The sequence below is a fragment of the Pristis pectinata genome, chromosome 6 (genome assembly GCF_009764475.1).
Source record: "Pristis pectinata isolate sPriPec2 chromosome 6, sPriPec2.1.pri, whole genome shotgun sequence".
Lineage (NCBI taxonomy): Eukaryota > Metazoa > Chordata > Chondrichthyes > Rhinopristiformes > Pristidae > Pristis > Pristis pectinata.
The window spans coordinates 89,839,020-89,854,031 of NC_067410.1; the positions used below are offsets into that span (position 1 = coordinate 89,839,020).

The 15,012-nt window shown below is 38.2% G+C and overlaps 1 protein-coding gene across 7 annotated transcripts in view; it reads right to left on the bottom strand.

The window, feature by feature from the left end:
• Positions 1–13,470: 13,470 nt before the first annotated feature.
• The window catches only part of eif4g1a (eukaryotic translation initiation factor 4 gamma, 1a), an 87,209-nt gene continuing 85,667 nt past the window's right edge, over positions 13,471–15,012 (bottom strand). For all 7 annotated transcript variants that reach the window (XM_052017184.1, XM_052017180.1, XM_052017182.1 and 4 more), the window contains one exon: positions 13,471–14,480. In XM_052017184.1, coding sequence (XP_051873144.1) covers positions 14,299–14,480 — 182 coding nt within the window. In that variant the 3' untranslated portion in view covers positions 13,471–14,298. The remainder of the gene's footprint in view (positions 14,481–15,012) is intronic.

Sequence of the window (15,012 nt, forward strand, 5' to 3'; positions counted from 1 at the left end):
TTTTAAGGGCTGAATCATGGAGATTAACCATTTTGAGTACTTTTTTTGGAATTTGAACTTTTGCTAACTGTTAAAATGGTGTTTCTACCAGTACAATGGTGTTCTAGCACATTCCAACATCTTTTTACTCCGTCTTGTTCTTTATTTAATTACTTTTACTCATTGACTGTTCTTCATCCCGTTCTGCAGTTTCTTTCTTGGCATTTTTCCTTTTTTTATTTGAGAAAGGTAATAAAGGGAAAGTTAACAAAATGTTTGATGTGGAGGTAATTGAATACAAAAGTAGGTAAGTTGTGCTTCAGTTGTATAGGGCATTAGTGAAACCACATCTGGAGTTGTGTGTGGAGCATTGGTCACCTTATTTCAGGAAGATTATAAATGTATAGGAAGCAGTTTCAGAAAGAAATGGGTGGGTTATCATATGAAGAAAGGACAGAGTAGGCTTGTACCCACTGGTTTAGAAGAATGAGAGATTAGTTGATTGAAATATATAAGATGCTGAGGGCTCTTGATAGAGCAAATGGAGAGAATATTAACTTATCAGAGAATCTTGAACTAAGGGTCACTGTTTAAAAATAAGTGCTCATCCCTTTTAGACAGATGAGGAAAGTTCTTTCTCTCTCAGATGGTTGCAAGTCTTTGGAATACTGTTCCTCAAAGGGCAGTGGAGGCAGAGCCTTTGAATATTTTTCAGGCAGAGGCAGATACTTGAAAAGCAAAATGGGTGAAAAGATACCAGGCCTAGACTGGAACATGGAGTTGAGATTACAATCAGATCAGTCTCATGTCTTATTCAATGATGGCACAGATTGGCTGACTCTGAATGCATGTGTTAATATAATTCAATAATATGTTAAATGGGAGTCAATCTCAAATTTGCGTGGTGTGATCTTGCTGTCAGGGAGGAGCTATTGAAGTAATTAACATGCTATATAAATGCCAGATATTCTTAAACAAGTGTTTGGTACTAAACATAATTGTATTTAGAAATTATAACTAGCTCCAGATGCATGAATGAGGGGCAAAGAAAGTGTCAGGGTAGAGTGGAAACTGGTGCAACAGTGGTAACTGAGAATGGCAGCTGAGATAGAGATGTTACCTTAGGGGGTAAAACTTGACTGCCATATTGCCAGATGGGACTGGGTGATCAGATAGGTAAGTTAATGTTGGTTTTTACAATTTTGCCTCAGACTTGTTGGTCTATTTTAGCTTCAACTATTTTACCATGAAAGTATACACTGCCCCTTTGTGTTTTCTACATTTGTTTCACTCTGCCGCATTCTGCCAATTGATGTTGCTATACGTTTTATAATCTCAATATTTTCTCCAATTTGCCCCAGTAGTGTGAAATCTGTTAATTTCACCCTTCTACACAGAGCTTTTGTATCCAGGTGCTATACCCCCACACCTCAACTTTTAATTCCAGTCCTGGCTTCACTCTCACTATTATCACTACCCCTTCCCCACCTTTTAATTCCCACTGTGACCAAGAGTGTTCATTATTTTTTTAAACCTGATGCTTGAGCAAAATCAAAACAAAATAGCTGCAGCTGGTGGAAATCTCAAGTAGAAACAGAAATGATGGAAATAGGTCAGACAACATCAGTGAGAAGGGAAATAGTTAATGCTGCAGGTTGATGACATTTCATTAGTACTAGGACAAGTTAGAAACTGAACATCATTTCAGTAGCAGAGAAGGCGGATGGGACAAGGGAATGTCTAGTAGAGTGGAGACCTCACAAGGCTGTCAGAACCACCACTTCTATGCCTTTTAGATGGTTTGTTGTCCCAGCTGATCTGTCTAGAGATGTTTTATTTTCTGTCCTCATCTTAAATTTACATGTTTTAAAGTGTTTATGTGGAATCCATCAAGTCTGTTCTAATGAAACACAAGATAGCATGATTTTATTGACTTGTATTTAAAGAGCAATTGCCTACAATTCTTTATCTTCTCAATGTGCAATGAACCAGTTTGAAGGATAGTGGCTGTCAGATGAACCACAATGGTCTTCAGCTGAGCACAACCAAATGCTAAACATCAAATGATGAATGCCTTTTTATAGATTTAACCTATTGATTTGGTTTAGTATGTAACATTGGCCATCTGAAATACTCTCTGCTTTTTTTTTAAGTAATGCCATGAGATCTTTGATGTCCACCTGATCACTGAACATTTGAATTGGCCTTAATGAAATGCACTTTAAGAGATACTGACAAGTAGTTGCCAATGAAGGAAGTGGGGAAAATCTAAATAAACCACCAGTTACAATAGATTAATTCTATCACTGTCCTCATCATTTCAAGTTATATATCTTACCAAAAATGGCAAATCCAAAGAAAAGTAATGAAATAAAAAGGATATGCACATCAATCTCAGCTTAAGTTGCACTTAAAAAGTGCAAAAACAAAGTCAACTCTGAAACTTAAGTTGAAGTATCAACTTTGGTTTCAGTCCATTTCTCCATTAAATTGATTCCAACCATTCAAATATCCCCAGCCTGGGGCATGTTTGGAACCAGTCATTAGTTGTTTATAGGGGGCATTACTTTCCACAGCATTCTATTATTACCTGAAGACTTAAAGTCCTAATTAAAATCTGTAAAAATAAGCATAACAAAACAATCTAAAAATATGTATTAAATGAATGGACAGACAATTAAAAGAATAAATAGTATTTATTGTAGAGAGTACTGAAGCAATGAGTACAAAAGTCTGTTTGTCCCATCTCTGATCATTCATTTTATGCCAAAAACCTTTCATTTTCATATTGGACTGAGCTTGTATCATACTTACACTTCCAACATACTCAACACATTTTAATTACCATTAATAAATGTATTACAAAGATTAATAACATTCACTTATTTGCATCTAAAATGACAAGATGAGTGACAATCCTTAGCTAATGGACCAGTTTTTGCTTTGTGGAATATAAATGCTATCAAAGCTGCTTCTTCACTCCCTCAGGACTGAGGATGACCTGTTTTGATCCTAGCTTTTGCCTGTGTGTGATTTCTTTTAACATGGATGGCCAGTACACACCAGCCACTATGTGGATTTGACAGAGCAATGTGAAGGAGGTCCATGACAGTCAGATATTAAGCCTTGCTGGAAAGAAAAAGCACAAACACCACATGCGGAGACAAAACTCATGTCTTCAAAGAGATCTGCTCTTGCCCATGCCTTCTCTAGTCTAGTACAGCCTCCTCCAGTTTCTCCTTCCCTCAGTCCTCAAATCCCTTCCCCTTGAAAAACCAGTATCAGTAACCACATCAAATAGTAAGAATAATCTCACCAGAGTTCAAGGCAGGAGAATTAGAGTTGAAGCTCAGCACAAGCAGTACCCAATAGCTAAGTGATTCCACAACAAATAGGGCAGATTAGGTATCTGCAGTCCTGCCACATCCAATGAATTAAGTATTGCATACCTTGGGAACAGTGATATACAGAATCCTGCACTGACAAAATTGAGTGCAATGTTATATGCACAAAATGACACAGCACTGACTGACACTGCCAATGGATGCTTTTCCTGATCATCTGCTGTAATTAGTCTTTTTAACTCCAGCTTACCCCTTTCACATACACCTGTTTATAGATTTGAGATGACACACTAAGTGTTGGGAGAAAGATCAGTGCAATATCCCTGACAGGTGATCTGGTATCTGTGAGAACTGGTCAAGCAGCTGTGCATCTACTTAAACAGATTTAAGAATCCCTACTCAGGCAAAGTTTGAACCAGGAATTATGTTGATGCCAAATCATGTTCAAAATGTGAGATAAAGGAGGGGATAATTTAGATTTATCATACTTAAGTCATTACATTGAAATTGTGCACTTTTTTTTAAAAAAGCAAAGATGGACAATCCTTAACTTCCTTTTTGGCAATTTAGAGTGGTGCACATCCAAACATCACAGCTTCATAATGGAACATCTTTGGTGAGATACAGGTATTGTGCAGCTTCTGGAGGCAGGTAGCTTGATTTCTACATTTCACGACATAAATAGGGTCACTGTAAATTGCTTTCTAATCTGCATTCTGCGAATAGCATGGATAATCTCAATGTTATTTTGCTATGATCATTACTTTGTGCAAAGTTGGGTATTGTCCATCCATCACCCCATTTAAAAATGCGAGTACAAGTGTCAGGTTGGAACAGGATTGAACAGATCGTTGACCTGGAACATTAATTGTTTTTTCTTTCCACACACACTGCCTGGCCTGCAGACCATTTCCAACTTTTTATTTAAATTACTTTCCCTAGAAAGAGCAAGATAACTGGAAATTAGAGAGAAACAAGAGACTGCAGATGCTGGAATCTGGATGCAACACAAAAGATGCTGGAGGAACTCAGCAGACAGACAGCATGTGTGGAGGGAAATGGATAATCGGCATTTCAGGTTGAGACCCTTTATCTGGACTGAAGGGTAGAGGGGAGATATGGAAATTAACAGCTGAAACCTTTTGATCACACTTACCAGCTGCTAACAGGGTGATATTACCGATTAATTAAGAAAAAATGGCAAGCAAAGTTTAACAGGAACAGAATGAGTACTGAAACAGAGTACAAGTCTCTTTGTCTCATCTACGATCATTCATTTTATACCAAAAAATCTGTCATTTTAGTATTGGTCCCTGAGCTTATTTCATATTTTTACTTCCAACATACTCAACACATTTTAATTACCATTAATAAATTCCCCAAACAATTTCTCACCAGTTTTACATTACTCTCCTGGCCCCACACAGTATTAAGAGACTATTTTAATTTTAAGGGCCCTTAGAGACAAACCCAGCCATCCAGGTTCTACCAGGAGTTTACCAATAGTAATCAGAGTTGGAACTTGTTTTTGAGTTTTGCATAGTATTTACAAGACTAGTCTCATTTCTACAGAACTAAAAAGATCAAGCTGTGATGAGTCTTTTCATCTCCACTGTTTGGACTACATTTAATTCAAGGACGAGTCTTCTCCAGAGGGTTTACAGAAAATTTCAACAACAAGTTTTAATAAAGAAGGATACCTACAACTCAATAAAAGTTCCTTACCAAGGAACGTGGAGACAAAATAACTTAGAAATGTAGACTGGAAGGAATGACTTCTTGTTCTCACACTGGGAAAATACATGTAGGAAGAGCCCAAAATCATATGCAATAAGCAAATATATCAAATACATCAGATTTACTGGGAGTTCAAGCAATGATATGGTGATTTCAAACTTTGCACAATTAATATTTACAGGATCTACATTTTCTAAGAAAATATGCCTATTAATGGCAAACAGTGCATTAACGAATGCAAATTTATATCTGCAGTTGAAGTTCTACACCTCTGTCTATATTTCTTGCTGCCTCGGTAAAGCAGCCAGCATAATCAAAGATCCCATCCGCCCAGGACATTCTCTCACAGTAGTGTAGTGGTTAGCGCAACACTATTACAGCGCCAGCGACCCAGGTTCAATTCCTGCTACTGTCTGTAAGGAGTTTGTACATTCTTCCCATGTGTCTGCATGGGTTTCCTCCAGGTGCTCCGGTCTCCTCCCACATTCCAAAGACGCACAGGTTAGGAGCTGTGGGCATGCTATGTTGGCACCAGAAGAGTGGCAACACTTGCGGGCTGCCCCCAGCACATTCTCAGTAAAACAAAAAGATCCATTTCACTGTATGTTTCGATGTACATGTGACTAATAAATATTGTATCTTATCCCCTCTCCCATCAGGCGGAGGATACAGAAGTCTTAAAGCACACACCTCCAGGCTCAAGGACAGCTTCTATCCCGCTGTTATAAGACTATTGAATGGTTCCCTTGTACGATAAGATGGACTCGACCTTACAATCTACCTCGTTATGACCTTGCACCTTATTGTCTATCTGCACTGCACTCTCTGTAGCTGTGACACTTTACTCTGCATTCTGCATTGTTTTACCCTGCACTACTTCAATGCACTGTGTAATAAATTGATCTGTATGAACAGTATGCAAGACAAGTTTTTCCATTGTACCTTGGTACATGTGACAATAATAAACCAATTCCAAGCTGATGATTAAAATACATTATATCTGCTGAACAACTGTACTGAGTGCATTGAGAAATTTTACATGTGAACTGATGCAACAAACAAAAAATCCTGTAAACAGTCAACAGGCCAGTCAGCAACCATGGAAGGAAAAAAGTTAACATTTCAGGTCCAGGACCCTTTTTAGAACTGGTAACAAGAGTTTTCAGTAGGAGAGACTATGGGGGAGTAATATGTCGAATAAAAGGGCCATCTGTGAAAGGGCGTCTAAATGGTTTAAAGGGGACAGTTACCAACACATTGAGACCTTGTCTGAGTAATTGGTGAGACTATGGGATATGCCTAGCAGACCAGACAATACAAATAGAAAAAGAAAAACTGAGCTAAGATGATGACAGGCAGAAAGGGTGAGCTATCTAAAATTGGAGAATTCAATATTTGGGTCTTGTAGGCTGCAGTGTGCCAAGAGGGATAGGTTAGAGTGGGAGTGGGATGGTGAACTAAAAGACACAAGCATACAAAATCTCAGGGTCACTATGCTTTTTAAATTTTGGTGCAGTTTGTTCCAAGTAATTTAAGATATGCCATGTTAAAGATGTTCTTTGTTCCTGACTGAAATATTTAGCATGATTGAATTTTCAGCTCAAGCCAAAATAAAACTGGTTAGAGACATATAAATAGGAAGCTAATTTGGTAAATTAGCTAGTATTGTTTTTATGTTGGAATATTTAATCACATTAAACCTCCTATAGTTTACTCTAACCTGACAAAAATAATTTTCCAGCAGATAAATTTATCAGTGTACCATAAATTGACAGTAGGAAGATTCAGTCTCTTGACACGCACTTTTAAAATTTTAGTTACCCATTACCAAGGTAAATAGATTCTCAAAGTTGCCAAATATCTCATTAATATTTACATTCCCAGATGAAGTCAGATTAAAGACAATCCAGCTACTCAGATTACCTAGGTTATATAAAATAGGCTCAATTAGGCAACATGCCTTGCTTTGACTGCATTCTTAAAACTGCCAGCTGCAGATGGAAATCCAGAGTCCCTCTTTTTCATGTTACTATTAAAATTAAATAATTGTTTGAAGATTAAAAACTTATTGCAATGAAAACAAATGGAACATCTAGTTCTGCATGTTCAATCATATCAGAAGTTGGGCCTCAATTTTGAAAACAAGCTCATGAATTGGAAAGAGAATTGTAAAATTTGTTTATCACAATTGTGCAGATAAACTCAGTGCAGAAAGGCTTTCACACACGAGCCTTTTTATTTTAATAAGAACAGCAAAAATCAAATGATGAAACACTTTGAAGATTTATTTTACAAGACATGGCATTCATTCCAGTTTGGATAAATGCTTTACATAGCAAAGCTCTAAATAAATGGGATGGGATTACTAAGGATAGTAGTAGTTAAATTGTTCAATTGCATCCAGTGACAGAAAAGTAGAGAACTATTCATTAGTAAGGAAATGATTCATAACTTGCAACTGGGAAGCAAGCTCAGTCACACTTAGTTGAACAATTTGATGGGTAGTACAACTATTTAAAAATGTAATTGGCTGTAAGTAATAACTAAATGGGGAAATTGATTGACTTGCTAATCAAATACATCATATAATTAGCAGCGCCTTGGACTTGTGGAAGTGTCCTTAAGGATGGAGATTATAAAGGTCAATAGTATCCAAATGTTGCAAGTAATCTAATTCAATCAAAAAAATTAACAGCTAAGCTGTAAAGATTTTAGAAGGGTTTAAAGACTTAAGAAATTACTGTAGAAAAAATTAAAACAGACTTAAAATTGAAAACAATCTAGTAATAGTGGATGCATCTGGATTGTGCTGGTGCTGTCAGCATACAGGTGGAAATTTACCTCATGTCCATCCTTGTTAATTTACACGACACATTGACAGCAAGGCAGCAGTGGAGAACAGCGAGAACAAAAAGCAGCCACTACTGGAGATCCTCTATCTCGTTAGATCATGTGAAAGGTGGCAGAGGTCAAGGTAGATGAACAATAAAACACCACAGTCAGAAAATGGGACAAGACTTTGATTGGAATGATTTCAATGTTTTGACAGGAGACGGAAGCTCAACTGGCATGGAATTCAAATGTACATGAGATACTTGCAAAGCAGCATGGTCAAAGACCTCAGGAAAGATGAACTTGGGTGGGGGACAGCGGGGGGGGGGGGGGGGGGGGGGGGGGAGAGAGGGAAGAGTCAGTTGCTTCTTTACTGAGCTGGAGTGGATTGTTTGTAAAAAAAAATATAGGTGAATGGAGTTAGGGGATCAAGAATTGGTATTGGTTTATTATTGTCTCTTGTACCGAGGTACAGTGGAAGAACTTGTCTTGCATACCGATCGTACAGGTCAATTCATTACACAGTACAGTTACGTTGGGTTAGTATAGAGTGCATTGACGTAGTACAGGCAAAAACAATAACAGTACAGAGTAAAATGTCACAGCTACAGAGAAAGTGCAGAGCAATAAGCTGCAAGGTCACAACAAGGTAGATCGTGAAGTCATAGTCCATCTCATCGTAGAAGGGAACTATTCAGTAGTCTTATCATGGGGGTGATTGACTTGACTATCATAGACGAGGATCCTTTGTACCTTTATCATAGTGGGGATATATTAGAAGCAATGATTAACTTGATGTACAAGGCAATTGGATGGGTTTCAATCTCCGCAACAAAGCCCATCCAATTCTTCTTAGTTAGAATGAGGGGAGCATGTGAAGAGAATACTTAAAATGGCTGGTAGTGAAGTTGCCAGAGGATGGTAAAGTTAACCAGGATCCTCAAGTGATCAGCAATTTTGGCAAAGGCAACAATCCATAATTCCAGATCTGGTCCAACAGATTCAGCAAAGGATGGGTGAACCAGTTGTTTCAGGGAGCAAAGAGTGTGTTGAACCAAAGGGGCTCAACTTCATCAAGGTAAAATGTTTTAGTGGTACAATAACATCAAAGATGGATGCTAGGAAATGTGTAAGTAGATGAGCAAGTAGTGAATGGAAGACCCACTGGATTAAAAGCAATAAAGTTGAAGAGTTCAAGGCATGGTAAGTTTGCAAATACTAAAATAGGTAGTATAGTAGACAGTGAATTAAGTCAAAAACTACAGGGGATCTTGATCAGCTAAGTAAGTTGGCTGAGGAGTGACAAAGGGCTTTCAGTTCAGGTAAGTACAAGGTGTTGCACTTTGGGAAGTCAAACCAGGTTAGGACTTGTACAGTGAATGGTAAGGCTCTGGGGAGTGTTGTGGAACAGAAGGACCTGGGAGTACAAGTATATAGTTCACTGAAAGTGGCGTCACAAGTAGACAGGGTGGTAAAGGCAGCATTTGGCAAGCTGGCCTACGTCAGTCAGGGCATTGACTTTAGAAGTTGGGATGTTACGTTGCAGTTGTACAAGATGTTGGTGAGGCTGCACTTGGTATACTGTTTACAATTTTGATCACCCTGGTATAGGAAAGATGTCACTAAGCGGGAAAGAGTGCAAAGGTGTTCCCAGGACTCGAGGGCCTGAGTTATAGGGAGAGTTTGGGCAGGCTAGAACTTTATTCATTGGAAAGTAGGAGGGGTATATAAAAATCACAAGAGGCATAGATAGGGTGAATGCAGTGTCTTTTTCCCCAGGGAAAGAGAACCAAAAACTAGAGGGCACAGGTTTGAGGCAAGAAGGGAAAGATTTAACAGGGACCCGAGGGACAACTTCTTCACACAGAGGGTGGTGTGTATATGGAACGAGCTGCCAGAGAAAGTAATTGAAGTAGGTACACTAACAACATTTAAAAGACATTTGAATAAGCACACAGATAGGAAAGGTTTAGAGGGAAATGGGCCAAATGCAAACAAATGGGACTAGTTTAGGTGGGCACCTTGGTTGGCATAGACAAGCTTTGGGCCAAAGGGCCTATCTCCATGCTGTATTACTCTATGGGTTCTTTCCAGCGACAGATATAGCTGGTTAGTAGAGGCTGGGGGATGGGTTTTTGATGTTACAATGGATCAACAAATACGAAAGGCTGATACAGACAGTAACTCAGCAAATGCAAGAGAATAGAGAGCCGAGCTGAAGACTGAAATCATCAAGAATGAGAAGTCAATGCAAAGATGAAGAAAGAAACTTTGATCAATGGCAGGGGATGGGGGAAGAAGAAGAAAATAAAAAGGTGCTGAGGTAGGTGAATCAGTTTGAGATTCACAAGGTGAAATCAAGGTGTTTTGTTGCTAAAGAAACCACCACAGTGGATTGGACAGAAGTAATAGAAGGGCTTCAGGAAAAGTGCAAGATATCATCACCATATAAGCCAAGTTTCAGTCAATATCAAGTCAACAGAACCACCAACAGCAAGGTTGTGAAAACCTTGATTGTGAGTGAATGGATGTGCTAGAATAAAGTACACAAGTGTGTGGTAATTGATGATCTGCTGGCATAGTCCAGAAGATTGTGCATTAGATGCACGTGGCTGTGTGGTTTAGTCAACACCCAGACGTGACACATAGGGTTTGCTGCCTAAAGTCATCTTTCATGAAGAACCATTCAGAAAACATCAGAAAAGGCAGTAAGGCAGATGCAAATGTTCAAGTTGGCATTAGTTACAGTTAAACAGAAAGATGGTTGTGATTGGAGTAGGATCATGGGAAGCAATGTATTAAAGGAGAGAATAAAGGGCAGAATGGTTAACCAGGAGATTATAGAAGACTCTGTAGACAGCCTCAGAGGGGAAGAAATGGGGTTGGGTCCAGAAAAGGCCAGGATATGCACATTAACGAACACAGGATATGGATTAATAAAAATGTTGGTTTGCTGACGCAAATACACAGAGCAATTCACACATTTAAAATGGGCAGAGCAGTCTATCAGAACCTAGATAAAATTGGAATGAAAACAGTCAAACAAAAAAAAATCTAATGAATTAATCATGAAGCAGCTGTTCTAGTCATTGAGTTGTACAGCACAGAAGCATAACACATCCATGTCGACCTTTTTGCCCTTCTTTCTACACGAATCCCATTTGCCTGTATGTCTTGGGCCTTGCCTATTTAAGGGCTTGTCTGAATGTCTCTTAAATGTAGTGATTACATCAGATTCCACCTCTTCTGGCAGCATGTTCCAGATATCAAACACTATGTAGAAGAAAGCTTCCCCCTTAACTCTCCTTTAAAACTTGTTCCTCTCACTTTAAATCTATGCCCTCATGTTTTTAATAGCCCTACCATGGGGAAAAGATTCTACCTACCCTATCTATGCCTCTTATACTTTAATACATCCCTAACAGGTCACACCTCAACCTCCTTTGATCCAGTGAAAACAAGCCCAGCCTATCCAATCTCTCTCCATAAACTAAAGAATTCCAATCCAGGCAACATCCTCAAAAATCTCCTCTACACTTTAGTGTAATCACAACCTTCCTATAACATGGCGACCAGAACTGCACGCAGTACTCCTTTAGTGTTTTGTATAGTTGTAACACAACCTCCCAACTTTTGTAATTCTGCGCCCCAACCTGTGAAGGCAAATATGCCACATGCCTTTTTCATCTACCAGTGTTGCCACTTTAAGAGAACTTTGGATTTGTACCCCAAGGTTCCTCTGTTCATCAACATACTTTGGTGCACTAGTACTCTCGGGCCATACCATTTTCTCACGGCTACCATCGGGCAGGAGGTACAGAAGCCTTAGTCCCACACAACCATGTTCAAGAACAGCTACTTCCCTTCAGCCATTCAGTTCTTGAACCAACCAACACAACCCCAATCACTAGATCTTTGTTCTAATTGTTTTCTTTCTTGTAAAAATTGTTCAATTTGTGTTTCATATTTTTCTTGTGAATGCTAATTATATGACACTATATGCCTGTGATGCTGCTACAAGTAAATTTTTCATTACACCTGTGCATACATTGCTTGTGCATATGACAATAAACTTGACTGACTTATTGTCTATGTTCTACCACATATTTGGCTTCCCAAATTGCATCACATTACAGTTATTGGGATTGAATTTTATCTGTCAGTGGTCCACCCAACTTTCCATCTGATCTACATCCTGCTGTAGCCTTAGACAACCTTCCTTGCCATCTCCAACACCAACTCAGGTCATCCACAAACTTACGAATCATTCCTCCCACAGTCACATCCAAGTCGTTAATAAATCATGACAAATAAAGGTCCCAGCATTGATCCCTGCGGTACACCACTGGTCAGGAAAGTATCTTTCCACTTTTACCTCCCATCACTTTGGGACCAATTAGCCAGCTTGCCTTGACCTTTTCAGATGCTGAAGTCAACATTGAGAATGTTTACTACCCATCTGAGTTACCCATTTCTTGTTAAGATTTCACCCTTTAATATGTAGCTGCATATACAGCAATTAATGTTAATTAATGAGTCTAATTTAGGACATAAATGAGAAAAAATACATTAAAATATATCCAGTACTGCCACTGTTGAATATATGAAAGCAACCAATGAACCAACCAAAATGAAGCAGTGTGAATTATAAGCAGCCAGATTCAGCTGTCCTGAATGAAAGTCACTTATTAGATTTAATGTTTCCTGTTGGAACACTAAACCTTAAATAGCTGAGGCCATTGCCAAGATCTTCTGAGTAGAAAATAGAAAATGAAAAAATGAGAACCAGATTTTCCCATGCTAATTCAATCACAATATTGAACCATCCTCATTTAACATTCACAAACAAAACTGGGGCACTGCTCTTTTAGGACTTCTACACTTATAGCATCTTTGAGCAAAACTTTGAACCCTATATCCCTAAAATGCCAAGCAACTTTTTCATATCACAGGGATTTAAGAATAATCACAATAGGGACACATTAAAAGTTAATTTGCTTTTGCAGACACATGATCAGGAGCAATTTAAACAGGATGTTCACATCTGTTTGCACAAGCATTTCTTGCCAGCAATTGGGCTCAGTACAGCTACTATAATGATCAGAGGAAACAAAAAGTACTCCATTGAGGATCTTTGTTCTAATATCAGTGAATGATTGAGACTGTTGCTTTAACAGTTCAAACGTGGCTGCAGGTACCCAAGTAGCTGCTTAATTTGTGCTGGAAAGCTCCAGTGCCTTTCCCTTGGCTTTGACTAGAACAAAACACTGATTATATACTACTCCTTTCTAATTTCTCAGATCAACACATCTCATCCCATTATCAAAAATATATCAAAGGAAAATATCCCAATCATTGTTACAATTTTATAGCTTTGGAAAATCAAAATACCACTTTGCCAACAAAGATGAGTTCGAAACCAAATCATAATTTTTGAAAACTGCAGATTAGTTTCCATCCCAAGCAAGTTAGAAAAGCCTTATTTTCATATTGTGGAACCACAGAAACATTACAAAAGCAAAGGCTACTGTTGTGAGAAAATTATCCTGCTACAAGCAAAAGTAGGAGAATTAAACAATTTTTTCTTTACTTTGCAATATGTTCTTTATTTTCCAGTTTTGGATGTGAAAAGAGGCATTAATTTTTAATTAAATACTTAATAAAGCAAAAGTATTTACACATTCATTTAAACTGTAATCAATGGAGGATTCATTCTTGTTGATAATTACAAGCACCTTATGAACTCAGGAATTCTATAAATACAGGAGACACTGCTGCACTTTATCAAAGACAGCAGAAATAACATGGCATTACATTAGCAATATTGCAAAACATTTATTTACAGAACTGTCCTAAAACTGTTCTACATTAAGTAGAATCATCTAGGAACTGTACTGTTTTACGTTTTGTCTAATTAAACTGTTAAACTCTTACTGATTTTTAAAATCCACTACAGGCTTGTTCAAGGCTTTTTATACAACTCATAGGCATAAGAACAGAGGAGTCCAAGGGCCTGGGTGCCCCGCCCCTCAAAAAAAAATCTAGCATAGGGAAGCCAAGTTGATATATCCTGGGATCCCTAAATTTGTTTGCATCGTTGGTGATTTAACACCAAGGTATCCACCATTCTTTTTTAAAAATCAAAAATCCCCACCACTTTCCTATGCCCATGACAACCACCTAATTTTGAGGACCATCTCAATAGCCCTAATTTTTTTTCTAAATAGTTATATTTGTTAGACATGAACTGTTGATGTTAAAAAATAGATAAAACCTTGAAGTACCAAGGGTTTATTGAATAGACGTTCTCAGAACCAAGCACTTGATTGTGCAAAAAAACTCAAAGGACAGTCCTCATCTGCCTAATGCGATTCGTCATATGACTGACTTGTGTCAATAATGATTTCTAATTGTCTTCCGATTCTTCTTCAGCTTCTCTTAACCAAGTGAAGAAAGCTGTCACAGATTTCAAAGCTACTCCTTTTCCTTGTTGCTCTGCTGGGTCTTTACTGGACTCCCATTTGTAAAAGGCTTCTTCAGATATAACATCCTCATCATACAAAACATCAAAAAATGTCCTTAGTAAATCTGCAAAGAAAGTAGAAAATAAGTGTACAGCTTTCAATGCAAATACCCAAAGGAACTCCTGTAAATTACCACATTCAACTTAATCACCATTCTGCCAGATACTGTAAGCTAGAACCTGGCTACCTGACGAGACCATGACAGTACCCCAACTACATCTGTTGGGTTCAAATCAGATTGTATTGTGCAGACCCAGCTCAGCAGTTTACTCAAATCACGACGATTTGCTCAATATGTATTTATGGCAATGGTTGGTCGGGTTGGTCAGCTCGGCTCTGGAAGAAAATGCAATTACTGAGACTAGGACTGGGTTTGCATTGGGCATGGTTGGAACTTCCACTGCAGATATGGGCAATGAGTGCAAAATTCAACATTCATGGTTATACAGTACATTTGCATTGGCACATTATGTCTACTTTATTGCTAATATTAAAAATCAGCTTTATACCAATTAGATGGAGATCTGAAAATCCAAGGCATGAATGTATAGACAGCCTCAGATTAGGCGTCAAAAGCAATCAACACTATATCAGCA